Genomic DNA, 13,761 nt, shown 5'->3' with positions numbered 1-13,761 from the left:
GCAAGGCTTGGTTTAGAAAGGCAGTTCTCATTCCAACAAGTCACTACTGTTCACAAGTAGTGGCAAAACAACCATTGAATAAGAATGTCTATACTAAGTATAAACCTTAAGAACACGCAGACAAAGCCATGGAAGTGAAAGCACTGTAAAAGTAGCTAGTAGTTTCAAGGTTAGGTATCCACAAACAAACACTTCTGAGAACAGTACATTTCAAGCAAGTCAAGTTTGTGATGCAATGGTTCTAGAATAGGTTACCTGAAAGGCTGAAACATGTTGGATTCAGAGGATCTCAAGTCTACATACAGCAAGTATTGTTATTTAACCATTCGATCAGCCAACTCACTTCAAACAAACAACAGTATACGACAAGAAATCTCAATCCCAATTATAACAAAACCAGAAACACTGGTCTGAAACTGAAGTTCAAATTTTTATTTTGACAAAAAAAAATACTATCTTTAATCCAGAAGAACAAACACAAAAGAGGATTTCTCTTTTCATCCTCTAAGCAGCAGCACTCTCATTCTCAGACGCAGCCGGCGCCTCCAACGTATTGACGAGATCCAACCCCGGCCAATGCAAAGCCCCAAACATCATCCCATACACATCTTCCCGAGACGGCATCGTTTCAATAACCTTGTAATCCTGAGGAGCGTACAGCTTCTCCTCGAACACGGCACCTCCCAAGTTGTTATCGAAGAGCTTCTTCTCCTTCTGGAAACTGACGAACGTCTTCAGAGCCGCGGGGATATCTTCGGTCTGCACGAAGATCCAGGCGTTCATGCCTTTCATACACGGCTTCAGAGACTCCCATTTGGTCCCTTCCAGGGCCTTGAAGACCAGAGTGTTCTTGGCGACGAGGAGCTTCGTGTTGCTGTTTTCGCGGAGGATCCCGCGGAGCTCTTGTAGCTGCTTCACGGTGAGGCCGTTGTAGTTGATCCCGGTGATGAAGTGGCAGTTCTGGAGGTTGAGCTTCGTCTTGCCTGCGACGAGGAGAGCTCTTCTGAGGCTGGCCATCTCGCTGGAAGGTGCGAAATGAGAGGAGACTAGGGCTCAGATTCGGAGAGGTTTTACTCTGGTTTCGGTTCAGGTTCGGTTATAAATCCGGTTCAATTCGACAATTAGTATTTTTTAGTTCAACTACGAACCAAATTTGCCGAATCGAATTAAGCTAACGAACCGAACCCTAAACATCCTTATATTAGGTAAATTGTCCGAACAACTTTATATTCAATCTAAAACATCCTTAAACTGAGTTAAGCAAGTAGCAATATAGAGAGAGCTAAAAAAGCTGCTCAAATAGATAGGTCCACAATAGGAGAGGAGGGATCACAAAGTGTTGTATCCAATCTGGTATCTTCGAAGCCACTCTTCACCTTTCTCGTAGTAATCCTTCTTGGTAAACGCATTCCCCAAGAAGTTCAAATCAGCAGCAAACGCAGATGCTCCACGCCACGCGTCCAACACTGGATCCTTAGCTTGAACCACATTTATGGTTGATCCACACGGTCTGATCATCCTAATCCCGCACTCCAACCGCTCTTTCAACCCCGGGACAAGGCTGCACCCACCGGTCATCAGTATCGAGCTCGTTAGCCTCTCCTCCAACTCTTTATCATCGTGCGGCAGCCTTCTGATAGATGCACCGGCCATCTCGTCTAACCCCACTTGGTCAATCCCAACGAGGTTAGGGTGGAACAAGATCTCAGGACACCTGAATCTCTCGACACCAATCACTATCTTGTAGTCTTCCTCCGTTAGTGGACGAACACGTGGCGCCTCCCCTGATGCCTGACCCGGCTCTCCTTCTGCTTTCAGCTCGAACGTCGGGTCTATCTCCTGAAGCCTGGACGATAAACGAGCCAGCTCAGCCTCGTCTGAGTCAGGTCTTTCGTCGTCTTCGTCGTGATCCTTGCTCATAAGCTTGTAGAGCTGCCAATCTTCGTCTTTAGCACCAAACGTATCCTCTCCCTTGCCTCTATCGAAGGCTGCTGTCGTTAGCAGACGCATTCTTTCTCTCTTTGCAGCGCTTAGTCGTTCCCCTCGCCCAACGTTTCCAGATTTTTGATTCCCGTTTGTGTTCGATCCGTTTGTTTTCAGCCGTTTCTTTTGCTCGACTCTCTCCAACACTTCCTTGTACTGAGCTCGCATCTCCTCTAAGTAGAACTCTGGATTCTCACTACAACAACAAGAAGATGACAACATGATGAAATGATGTCTCATTTTTTTAACTATTGAGTTGGATTGGAGACATTACCGACGTCTCTCCTCCTCTAATTGATTTCTTCTCTCTTTCTCCAGTTCCTCCTCGTTACGCTTTTGTCTAGCTCTTAGCCGTCCCTCTGTTGTTGTTTTAAGAAATAGCTGCTTCTTCTTGTCTTTGATCTGCAATCAACAAATGATATTAAAACCAAATCACCATCATATGCGTTGATTCACATTGTTCTGAAAACAAACCTGCTCAGGCGTAAGCATATTGTCCGGGACGTTTATAAGAGGATACTTTTCGTTAGAATCATTATTCTCTTCGAACTCATCAGTTTCATCCTTCGGCTCACCCCTTGCTTTTCGAAGCGCCTGTGTCACCTTCGAGACAGTAGACTCCAGCTCTTGCCTGGACGCGTAACCAGTGTCTGACAAAAAAGACGGAATGTCATCTTCTTCAACCTGGTCAAGTTGCTTCACAAGAAAATGCAAGCTGTGCAATTCGTTTTCCATTTCGTTTATCTTGGAAGATCTCTTTGCTTCGGCCATTTCTCGCAGCCTTTGTCCTTGTTTCTCTCTTATAGCTGCTTTCCTCGCGATCTCTTCTTCTGATGGAGGGACCTCGATGGGTGGAGGTATCCATGGAAGCTGCCAGTACCTTGTTTTCTCTTCAGCTTCCTTTGTTCCTTCCTGATCAATGAATACCATGTGGCTTTAGCTTACTAGTAGTGTCAGAAGCTACCTAATAATCAAATTACCTGGAATTTCCGAGCTTCAGAAACGTAATCAGGAGCGATGTAACAGTGCTCCAGTTTTAACTCTTCTGCCTTCTCCCATGTAAATATAGACCTTTAGTGAAATTGAAGATGGAGACAACAAAAATATCAAAATCTTGAAACCTGGGGAACTAAATTGAGATTATATAGATCCAGTGGAAGTACTCACGAATGAAAAGGGTACTTGAGTGACAGAAGCTGCTTTAAATAATCAGTGACATGATATCCACCAATGTTAGTTCTGCAGGATCCTTTATAAACAGGTTCTCCGTCCACAAACTGTAACCAGTGAAACCATGCACCAGATCAATATGGACTTCTAAACACTATCATACCAATGAATGAGTAGTGACAGATACATACCGGAATGGTGTGTGTTGTAGTGAAGCCAGGACAGATAACAATTCCATCTTTTTGACATTTCCCATGTCGTTGGTTGTACTTGTAGCTGAAAACAGCATCAACTCCAAATGCTGCGTTAACAGGAGAGTTCTATCAAACTTTTGTTTCAATAAGAGACAATCAAATTCAGAGGAAACTAGAGTCATACCAACTGAAGGCACTCCATAAGTCTCAAATAGAAGTTCTGCCATTTTGCTACGAGAATAAACTGGGTTGCCAACGCATTCTGTAATCAGGATTGGGTGATCGATCTGCCCTGCCATAAAATGGCGTTAAATGAAGAGCTAACAAGGAGTATAATGAAACACAAAATCAAGATGACAGAAGAAACTTACCGCTGATCCACTAGCCCCTAAACGATCAAAGGCGAAGTCAAGAATCTAAAAACAGAGGAAAATGAAATAGATAAGTGTCACAAGTTCGTTAGTGATTGCATTAACTAATGAACACAAATGCAACAGGGAATATCTAAAGAGTCATAGTTTGAAGTTTGATCCGACAAAAGTATCTAATAAATCAGAACAGAAAAATCAGAGAACTCGAAGAAAAAGAGAACACTTATATACCAGCCAAACCAAATACAAAAGTGGTACAAAACATGATGTGAGCAGGAAAATTCACTGACAAATCATACAAAGAATAGAACTAAACGGGTTAAGAAACCATACATATTCCATGATCTCGAATTGATAAACAACATTGCTGTCAAAAGCGGAACGTGGTCCTGAGCGAGTGCAATCAAAGAACTTCATCATCGCAGGACCCTGGTCGCCAACAATCGTAACAGTTTCTCCTGTACCAGAAATAAGACCAAATCTATAAACCATTAACAAACGGATACAGACACAAATAAAATAGAATATGGAGGCAATCCAGTAAAGAAAATAAGTTTAAGCATAATCATATATCAGTAAATCGCAGCTACAGTTTCAATCAACTTCAAAGAGACGAAGAGGAAGATATCATTAGACTCATTGGTTGACTACACTAGCTGCAACCCACCAAAGGGAAGCAACTAAGAAGCATACAAGAAGCCACACTAAAGACAGATAATTTGGGAAGAATGCACCACAAATCAAAGACCTGTAGCTTTGTGACGCGGTCTTTGCACGATATTGCGGAAAACAATACGAGGCTCGGTTTCTCCTGCCCACCTGAGAAAGTTTCAAACTTTTAACAGAATCAGAAGTAAAACTGAGATGGAATGAAAGTTAGGGTTTATGGGGATAAGGTACCCGATCCGGAAGTAGGAGGCGCCATTATCGATAACGATGGGAACCGAAGGTGGAAAGAGGTTATAATCAGTCTGCCTGCGTGTCTTCGAGACGATCGGCATGCCTATTTCTCAGTCCTCGCCCTAGTCGCCGTCGTCTGCTTCAACCATATAAGTAATTCCACCGGCTAGTGCTCCGGTGAGGAAAGAAGAAGATACATTATGAACACAGACAAGTCGAAAGTGTTTAATTGGGCCCAAAGCCCATATATCGAACTACGTGTTGGGCCTTTCTAATTTTCCTTCGCAATAAAAATGAACACTTTAGCTCTCCGTCTGCTTTCACTTCCATAGTCTCTCCGGTGAGGAAAGAAGAAAACAAGTCGAGAAGTATTTAATTGGGCCTTTGATAAAAAAGAAAAAGTATTTAATTGGGCCCAAAGCCCATATATCGAACTACGTATTGGGCCTTTTTAATTTTCCTTGGCAATAAAAATGAACACTTAAGCTCTCGGTCTGCTTTCACTTCCATTGTATCTTTTCTAGGGTTTTTAAGGTTTCCGCACGAATCTTCAATACACGTATCAATATCATCATGACTACCGAAGAGAAAGAGATCCTCGCCGCCAAATTGGAAGAGCAGAAGATCGATGTAATTTTGATTATCTTCTTACTCTCTTCACTTTGGAACATAACTAGACTGCAATTAGTTTATTGATTCCCGCTCAGATCTTAGTGTTTTGGAGCTATGCAACTTTAGATCTGAATTTTTTAGCTTAGCCTGTGTCTGAATTTGTTTGGGTTTTGTGGACTGGTTGTAGCTTGATAAGCCTGAGGTTGAGGACGCTGACGACAACGATGAGGATGACTCCGAAGACGATGATAAGGATGATGATGCAGAGGGTAAGTCTTTGTATTTGGTTAGTTTACATTGGTTTTATGCTTTGAGTATGTGTAAGATAGATAAGGTGTTTGATAAAAAAACAAATCTTGAAGTGGATTTATTTACTCGTCTTTGTTACGGAACATACCTTGTGCTGTGCTGTCTGAATCATATGTTTCTTGTATGTGGAACTATATTTTATTCTAGTTTGTGTCGTTTTTGAGCTCCTGTTTGTGAAACAGGACAAGATGGAGAGGGAGGCAAGTCAAAACAAAGCAGGAGTGAGAAGAAGAGTCGCAAAGCCATGTTGAAGCTTGGGATGAAACCCATCACTGGTGTTAGCCGTGTCACCATCAAAAAGAGCAAGAACGTTGGTGTTTTCTTTCTTTTGTTCCTCCTTTTTACATAGATTTTACACATTTTATAATATATTGATTCATTGTGGGGAACATCACAGATCATGTTCGTCATATCGAAACCCGATGTGTTCAAGAGCCCTGCGTCAGACACTTATGTGATCTTCGGAGAGGCAAAGATTGAGGATTTGAGCTCTCAGATCCAGTCCCAGGCCGCAGAGCAGTTCAAGGCTCCGGATCTCAGCAACGTTGTCTCGCAAGGTGAATCTTCGTCCAGCGCTGCAGTGGTTCAAGACGATGATGAGGAGATTGACGAGGATGGTGTTGACGCAAAGGACGTTGAGTTGGTGATGACCCAAGCGGGAGTGACTAGGCCAAAGGCTGTGAAAGCGCTTAAGGCTGCTGATGGAGATATTGTCACTGCCATCATGGAACTTACCACCTAAATCTAAATCGTTTCAACTTTAAATGTGGTGCCTGTCAAAAATGAGTTGGAATTTTGTTTTTCATGTTTCCTTTGAAGTGGTTTTCAGTGTTGTATCAGTATAAACCTCATAGATTATTGAATTTCAGTTTGATTTGATTTTGAATATTTACAAGTGTTGGCGATTACAGTTCTGACTTTGTGAATAGATCCTTCTGTTCCAGACCAAGAGGTCAAGCGTGAGGAGTTGCAAGGAAGTGACTAGTTTTGTACATGACAATGAAGGATTCAAAGGAGGAGCACACCTTGAAGATGTTTCTATTGTTGCACCTAGAGTGATGAAACCCAATGTTCAAGAATGTTGCAGTTGCTGATAACAAGACTTGACAAAATTAATGCAGGAATTCATGTGTTATGGCTTATTATGTTTGTGCTACGTTTCCTTCTGCATGATGAACTGAACTCACGCACCAATTTTTCTCATGTTCCAGTTTCCAATATCGACACATTGACATTCTCAAACCAATTGACTCACTAGATAATGACATTCATCAGAAAAGACTCCCAAAATAAAAAAGAAATAGTCATAGATCACAGATTCACAAATGGAGATGATTCTCCCATCACACACTGAACAAAGAAGAAAAGATGTGATACTGTGATCCATTTAAATGTGTATGTGCACACAGCTGTGTAAATGTATAAATTAGCCCTGCGACTTCAGTTTTCCGAAACCAAACCGAACCGTCGATTTTCGGTTAACCAAAATTTTTTAAACCTATTCGAAAATTAACCGAATTAAATTTTGGTTCGGTTCGGTTCGATTCGGTTATCGGTTAATTTCAGTTTTCATAATTATTTTCGAAAATAACCGTTTTTTTTTGTTTTCGGTTAATTTCGGTCTAATTTTTCAAAAAAATCGGATATTTTTGGTTAAGTTCGGATATTTTTGATTTTTTTCGGTTAAATTTGATTCGGTTTTCGGTTATTTTTCGGTTTTTTAATTTTTTAAAATTATTTTTTGAAAATCGAAAACCGTACCGAAAGCCGAATTACTTTTCAAAATCCTACCAAAGTAAATCGAATTCAAGACCGAAACTGAACCTAAAACCGAAAATTTTGGTTCGGTTTGGACAAAAGTCGCAAGCTGAAAGAGGAAGGCATGATTCACACTAAAGCCACATAATTCTCATCAAAGATGCTGACCACAAGACTATATAATAACCATCATTGTGAGACAACATCATCTCAGAAAAAAAAAGAAGAAAAAACTTGAACCTCACTCAGGCATGTAAACTGTCTCTTTCTCCGCCACCATCTCCCTCAACCTTCTGTTGATCTCTTCCTCAGTTCCTCTCTTCTCCTCAGCACTCTTTGCAAACTCAACTCAGCTAATTCTCTAATGACCTTATCGATCGCTTCTTTCTTGTAAACCACCGCCACGTCATCTGATTGCTGGTGGTGGTGAACGTGCTGGAACGGTCTCGACAATGATTGATCACGCAGAGGAGACGACTGCTTCGGTTGAGGACGGCGTCGGGAGTAGAGAGGCGGATCGCGAGCGAAGGAAGCGGTAAGCTCGGAGACGAGGTCGACGAGGTTGGAGCTAGGGTAAGCCCAGTTGTGGAGGTAAGGAAACGAGACGAGTCCCGAAGGGGTGACGTGGGCGTGAGGTCGCTTGATGATCATGCCTGGAGTGGGGTTCAAGTAGACGCAAGGAGGGTGGAAAGGGTAAGAGTCTAGCAGCCAGATGATGACGGGGATGTTGTATGTGACTCCGTGGTAATCCATCGGGATCGTTCCGTCCGCTTGGAGGAGGTTGATGGAGGGGCAGCCATCGTTGTGGATAAACGTCGCCGTTTTGGGGTTTAAGGAAGGGTAGCAAGAGATTAGGTCGAGGAGATGTTGCCTGATCAACAGCTTGCTGGATTCTACGTAAGGGACGGATTCGGGACCGCTCTCTATGAGAACGGAGGTGAGGAATTGCTGCATTTCGTACGGGTTTAGGCTTTTAAACCTTTGCTTAGGGCTTAAACTTGGAATGAAATCAATATCAAAAAAACCCTATCTTTCTATTCACTCAAAGAAATATAGAGATTTCTAGGTTTTAACTAGAACACACAAGAACATTACTCTTGTTTCTTAATCTCTGGCTTTCTTCTCTCTCAGATGACTTGATCACCAGCTGTATCTATACTATTAAAGCAGGATCCTATTGTCATAATTACCTTAGGGGCATGTTTCCTTCACTAACATTGCATGTTTCATTAAGCGCAATTAAGTAATATTAATAACAAATCTATATTGGGTCATTATTTTTGGATCCAGCCCAAATCAAATCTCCCTTGTGCCATTTGGGCCTATTAAAAAATCAGATTCAATTCTCACCTTTTTTTTTCCTTTGGACCATTGAGTCCAAGTTCAAATAATTTTTTTTCAACTATTCTTAATTATTATTTTTTTCTTTTCTTAATATAATTTAAGCATTCATAAAAATAATTGAATTTTTTTATTGAAAAGTATAAATCTTTATTAAAAGTATATAATTTTTTAATTAAAATATTAACCCCATAATAAAATTAATTTATCAGAGTTATACCAACTTAATTCATAAAAAAAATAAAGTTTAGTTTTTTTTAACATAAATAGTCATTTAAAATGAAATACGATAAATAAAGATAAAATTTTTAAGTCTTTTATAAAGTAAAACACAAATATATGAAAATGTGACATTTACTAAATATTTGTCAATTGAAAAAAAAAACAAAAATAAATCCGCGCTTTGAAAGCGCGGGTCAAAATCTAGTTTATATTTATTGTCGTATGATATTCCCTTTTTTTTTTTGACCGCCATTAACAAGAAAAGGAAACTAACTTTAGAAAAAAATGGAAACTAATTTTTTGTTCAAGCGAAAGAAAAAGGAAACTAACTCCCCCCACGAGGTCCATATCATGGTCAGATCGTTTCGGACAATCTGATTTTAGTGAATCTAACGAATACTTGTGAACCACCATATAAAGTTATTTATAACTAACATTACTTTTTGCAACAAAAAAAACTTAAGTGTTACTAGTCAGTAATACACATTAAATCTTCAACTTTTTTGGCTAGCACCTTTTAACTTTCAAATTGATATTCGTATCATAAAAAATCTTCAACTTAACTTACATGTTCATCAAGTAAAAAGTTGACTTGTTGTATAGGTAAAAACGATGAGCCGTCAGTTTTCTTCCCAAAAATGATTATTTAATCAGTAAAATAAATAAAAAATAAATAAAATTCAGAAATTAAATAAAAAATCATGAAACTAAATAAAAATTCAAATAACTAAATAAAATTATATTAAAAGACATAAAATTAAAAAATATTAAAAATTCATAAATTTCACAAAAATTCAAAAATCTTTTTATTAAAAAAATTACAAGAATATTATTTTTAAGATATCTCGTTATTGACATGTCTACCACCATTTTCAACGAAGATGTCAAAAATTATCATTGAAAATATGTCAAAAACCGTCATTGTTAATGGTTATATGTAGGCCTGGGACGGATCGGATATCCGGGCAATTTTAAGATATCCGGATCCGGATCCTTATCCGGCGGATCCATAATTTTACTATCCTTATCCGGATCCGGGGTTCGCGGATATCCGGATGTCAGATATCCTTCTAAAAATTATAATATCCGGCGGATATCCGGATCCGGATTTGGATCCTTAAAATAAATAAAAAATAATATTAATATATATAAAATATTAACAATAATTAAAAAATAAAAAAATGTATAATGTTTTTATTATTTCTATGTATAATATTACAAAATTTACATAAATTTTATATATACTATTATAAAAGTGAAAATATATTAAATAAAATTAGTTTTTATATATAGATATTACTATTTTTGAAATAGTTATTAATAAAATTTACGGATCCGGATATCCGGACTAAAAAATCAAGATATCCGGATCCGGATTCGGCTTTGACGGATCCAACATTTTACTATCCGGATCCGGATTCGGCCTCTCCGGATATCCGGATTTTCGGATCGGATCCGGATCGGATCACGGATCGAATCCGGATCTCGGATAAAAGTTCCAGGCCTAGTTATATGAGACACCATCATCGTCAATAGTGATACGTTTAAAACTTTTATTGTCAATGATGATATGTCAGTTTTTTTAAAAAATAATCTTGTAATTTTTTTAGAATTTTTTTTTTAATTTTGTTTCAATTATATTTTGATATTTTGATATTTCTAATTTTTATGAATTTTCAGAATTTTTAATTAATTTGTTTTTAAATTTTATGTACTTTAATTTAATTTTATGAATTTTTATTTATTTTCCGAATTTTTATTTAATTTACTGAATTTTTATTTAGTTTTCGAAATTTAGTTTTTAATTTTTTGAATTTTTATTTATTTTATTAATTAAATAGTTATTTTTTTTTTAAAAAATTGATACTTCATCGTTTTTATTTGTTCAACAGGTCAGTTTTTAGGTTGAAGGTTTTCTATGATACAATTATCACTTTGAAAGTTAAAAATGCTAGCCAAAAAAGTTTGAGGGTTTAAAGTGTTTGTAGGGTTTTCTATGCAACTTTTCCAAAAAAAAAAACTAACATACTATAGATTTTAGATTTTTGACTATATGCATTTTTTCCTTTGACCCAACTTTTTTGTTATACATAATATAAAATTAATTTTATTTCCATCGGGGAGTGTCAGGAGGAAAACCGCTGTCACCGGATTCATCTTATTTAGGGTGAATCGGTAGTAGAATATGACGTAGAAATCAATTGAAGACGGTTCATTGCATTAGGTTATACTGAATCATTGAAGTTGGACTATCATGTACGAATTATTTTTTCACTTATCAGGCTCGTATTAAAAAGATTATGACGAGGATGTTGGCAAGATAGCTTTGGCAGTGCCTGTCTTAGTTATTAAGCCCAATGGGTCAGAAAGCAACAACGAGTTGGGCTCTCCACATACCAAGATCAAACAACTCTCAACGGTCACAAATCCTCTGAGTCAAAACAGAACAAGAAGACAAGATACGAGTACGGTCCTCACAGCTAATCACCTCCCTCAGCGCAACCGATTTGATGCTCTCCAAAGTGAAGATGAGTGAGCTGTCATGACAGCTGTGAGGTCATCATATTGCTCTTTCGATTGTTATAAATAAAAAAACCCTAGCAAGAGTTGTAATCAAGTTTGAGATTAATAAAACTTCAAAAAAGATCTTTACTTTCTCTCAAGTTCTCTGCTTACCTTTATGGTATCAGAGCTCAGACGATGGACGGCAATCAAGATCCGCTCGCTGTTTCAGCTCTCACAATCACTCAAGCAGTAACCTTGAAGCTCAAAGAAGGGAACTATCTCATCTGGAAACTTCAGTTTGAGCAGTTTCTCTCCAATCAGACGCTTCTGGGGTATGTCACTGGTGCTTTGCCTCGTCCTGCTCCGACGCTCACAGTCCTCAACGGTGAAGAAGAAACTCAAGCTGTGAACCCAGAGTTCAACAAATGGATCCAGAAGGATCAACTCATTCTCGCTTGGTTGTACGGAACATTATCTGAAGATGCGCTCAAGTCAGTTTATGGTCTCCACACCTCTCAAGATGTCTGGTTGGCGTTAGCAAAGAAGTATAACCGTGTGTCTGCAACAAGAAAGCTCGACCTACAGCGGCGTGTTCAGACAACGGTAAAAGGAAACAAAACCATGGGAGTGTATCTATCTGAAATAAAGTATCTTTGTGACCAGCTTGACTCCATAGGAGCCCCTATCACAGAGCATGAGAAGATCTATGGAGTTCTCAATGGTCTAGGGAAAGAATATGAAGCAGTCTGTACCGTGATAGAGCACTCAATGGATGTGTATCCAGGTCCTTGCTTTGAAGATGTTGTTCACAAACTCACCGGCTTTGAGGACAAGCTCAAGACATACGAACAAGTTCTCGAGACATACAAACAAGTTCCTGACGTCTCATCTCATGAAGCATACTATACAAATCATGGAGGTTACTCTGGACGCGGTAGAGGACAGAACCGTGGAGGTTATAGAGGTCGTGGCTCATACACTACGCAAGGAAGAGGATTCCCACAACAGTTTGGTCATCCAGCAAGCAGGTCTTCTGGCTTGTCTGATCAACGTCCAACGTGTCAGATTTGTGGCAAATATGGTCATCCTGCGTACAAGTGCTACAGAAGGTTCGATGAACACTTTGCCATCAACAGTCCCTCTCCACAAGCCAACTTCCTCACCACATCACAACACAACAGGGCACCAGGAGCTGAATGGTATCCAGACAGTGGGGCTTCTCACCATATTACCAGTTCAGTTCACCTCTTAGACAATGCTCAAGAATATGATGGAGATGGTCAAGTAATGGTCGGCAATGGTGACTTCCTTCCTATCACTCATGTTGGTTCTGCATCCATTCCTACTGGATCAGGTAAAATTCCACTCCTTGATGTGTTAATCTGTCCGAAAATTACCAAGTCATTGTTGTCTGTGTCTAAACTCACTGATGATTATCCATGTGAGTTCACCTTTGATGCTACTACTGTGTGTATTAAGGACAAGCAAACCAACAAGGTGCTCAGTCAGGGAAGCAAAAATAAGGGCTTATATCGGTTCAATGACTCTCAGTTTCAGGCTTTCTACTCGTCAAGACAACATATCGCCAGTGATAGAGTGTGGCACATGAGACTAGGACATCCAAATGATCAAGTTCTGAAGCATCTATCAACAATAAAGGTCATTTCTTTCAATAAGCTGTCTCAGTTTCTGTGTGAAGCGTGTCAAGTTGGCAAGACAAGCAAACTTCCCTTTTCTAGTTCAGTTTTCAGATCAAGTAGAGTTCTTGAGAGAATACATTGTGACGTTTGGGGCCCTGCACCTGTTGTTTCAGTTCAGGGTTTTCGTTTTTATGTTGTGTTCATTGACAATTACTCAAGATTCTGTTGGTTTTATCCCCTTAAATCAAAGTCTGATGTGTTTGCAATCTTCAAAGCCTTTCAACTTCAAGTAGAAAATCAATATAATCAGAAGATAGCAATTTTTCAGTCAGATGGGGGTGGTGAGTTCATAAACAAGTCTCTCACTGATCATTTTGCTGCAACCGAGATCAAACAAATTGTGTCACGTCCACACACTCCGGAACAAAATGGAATTGCTGAGAGACGTCATCGACACATTACGGAGATTGGATTGTCAATGTTATACCAGAGTCACATGCCTTACACACTGTAGGTTGAAGCCTTTTACACTGCATCCTTTCTCAGCAACCTTCTTCCGTCTTCAGTCAATGACAAGATGATAAGTCCTTTTGAGTTGCTGAATGGAAACAGTCCTATCTACACAGCCTTGCGAGTCTTTGGCTGTGCCTGGTACCCGTATCTAAGTCCATATGTGAAGAATAAGTTCGACCCTAAGTCCTTGCTGTGTGTTTTTGTTGGTTATAACGAAAGGTACAAGGGCTACAGATGTTACCA

General features: G+C 39.2%; 3 protein-coding genes and 1 pseudogene across 3 annotated transcripts; 1 reads left to right on the top strand and 3 right to left on the bottom strand.

The window, feature by feature from the left end:
- Positions 1 to 300: 300 nt before the first annotated feature.
- On the bottom strand, positions 301 to 1,089 carry LOC106435402 (50S ribosomal protein L10, chloroplastic). Its single transcript, XM_013876279.3, has one exon. The coding sequence runs from the start codon at positions 1,015 to 1,017 to the stop codon at positions 505 to 507; it is 513 nt and encodes a 170-aa protein (XP_013731733.1). The 5' UTR covers positions 1,018 to 1,089; the 3' UTR covers positions 301 to 504.
- Positions 1,090 to 1,182: 93 nt separating this feature from the next.
- Positions 1,183 to 4,843, bottom strand: LOC106435401 (actin-related protein 5-like). Its single transcript, XM_013876277.3, has 11 exons — positions 4,619 to 4,843; positions 4,467 to 4,537; positions 4,052 to 4,176; positions 3,719 to 3,763; positions 3,532 to 3,634; positions 3,345 to 3,454; positions 3,151 to 3,260; positions 2,964 to 3,054; positions 2,458 to 2,895; positions 2,258 to 2,385; positions 1,183 to 2,179 (listed from the first exon to the last, which is right to left on the bottom strand). Exons 1-11 carry the CDS (start codon positions 4,717 to 4,719, stop codon positions 1,330 to 1,332), a joined length of 2,172 nt encoding a protein of 723 aa, XP_013731731.2. The 5' UTR covers positions 4,720 to 4,843; the 3' UTR covers positions 1,183 to 1,329.
- Positions 4,844 to 5,080: 237 nt separating this feature from the next.
- On the top strand, positions 5,081 to 6,427 carry LOC106435414 (nascent polypeptide-associated complex subunit alpha-like protein 1). Its single transcript, XM_013876304.3, has 4 exons — positions 5,081 to 5,248; positions 5,418 to 5,499; positions 5,722 to 5,849; positions 5,937 to 6,427. Exons 1-4 carry the CDS (start codon positions 5,192 to 5,194, stop codon positions 6,279 to 6,281), a joined length of 612 nt encoding a protein of 203 aa, XP_013731758.1. The 5' UTR covers positions 5,081 to 5,191; the 3' UTR covers positions 6,282 to 6,427.
- Positions 6,428 to 6,544: 117 nt separating this feature from the next.
- LOC106435392 lies at positions 6,545 to 8,547 on the bottom strand (annotated as a pseudogene).
- Positions 8,548 to 13,761: the final 5,214 nt, after the last annotated feature.

This window comes from Brassica napus, chromosome C5, assembly GCF_020379485.1.
Source record: "Brassica napus cultivar Da-Ae chromosome C5, Da-Ae, whole genome shotgun sequence".
Classification (NCBI taxonomy): Eukaryota; Viridiplantae; Streptophyta; class Magnoliopsida; order Brassicales; family Brassicaceae; genus Brassica; species Brassica napus.
This window is presented reverse-complemented; position numbering and strand designations above follow the sequence as displayed.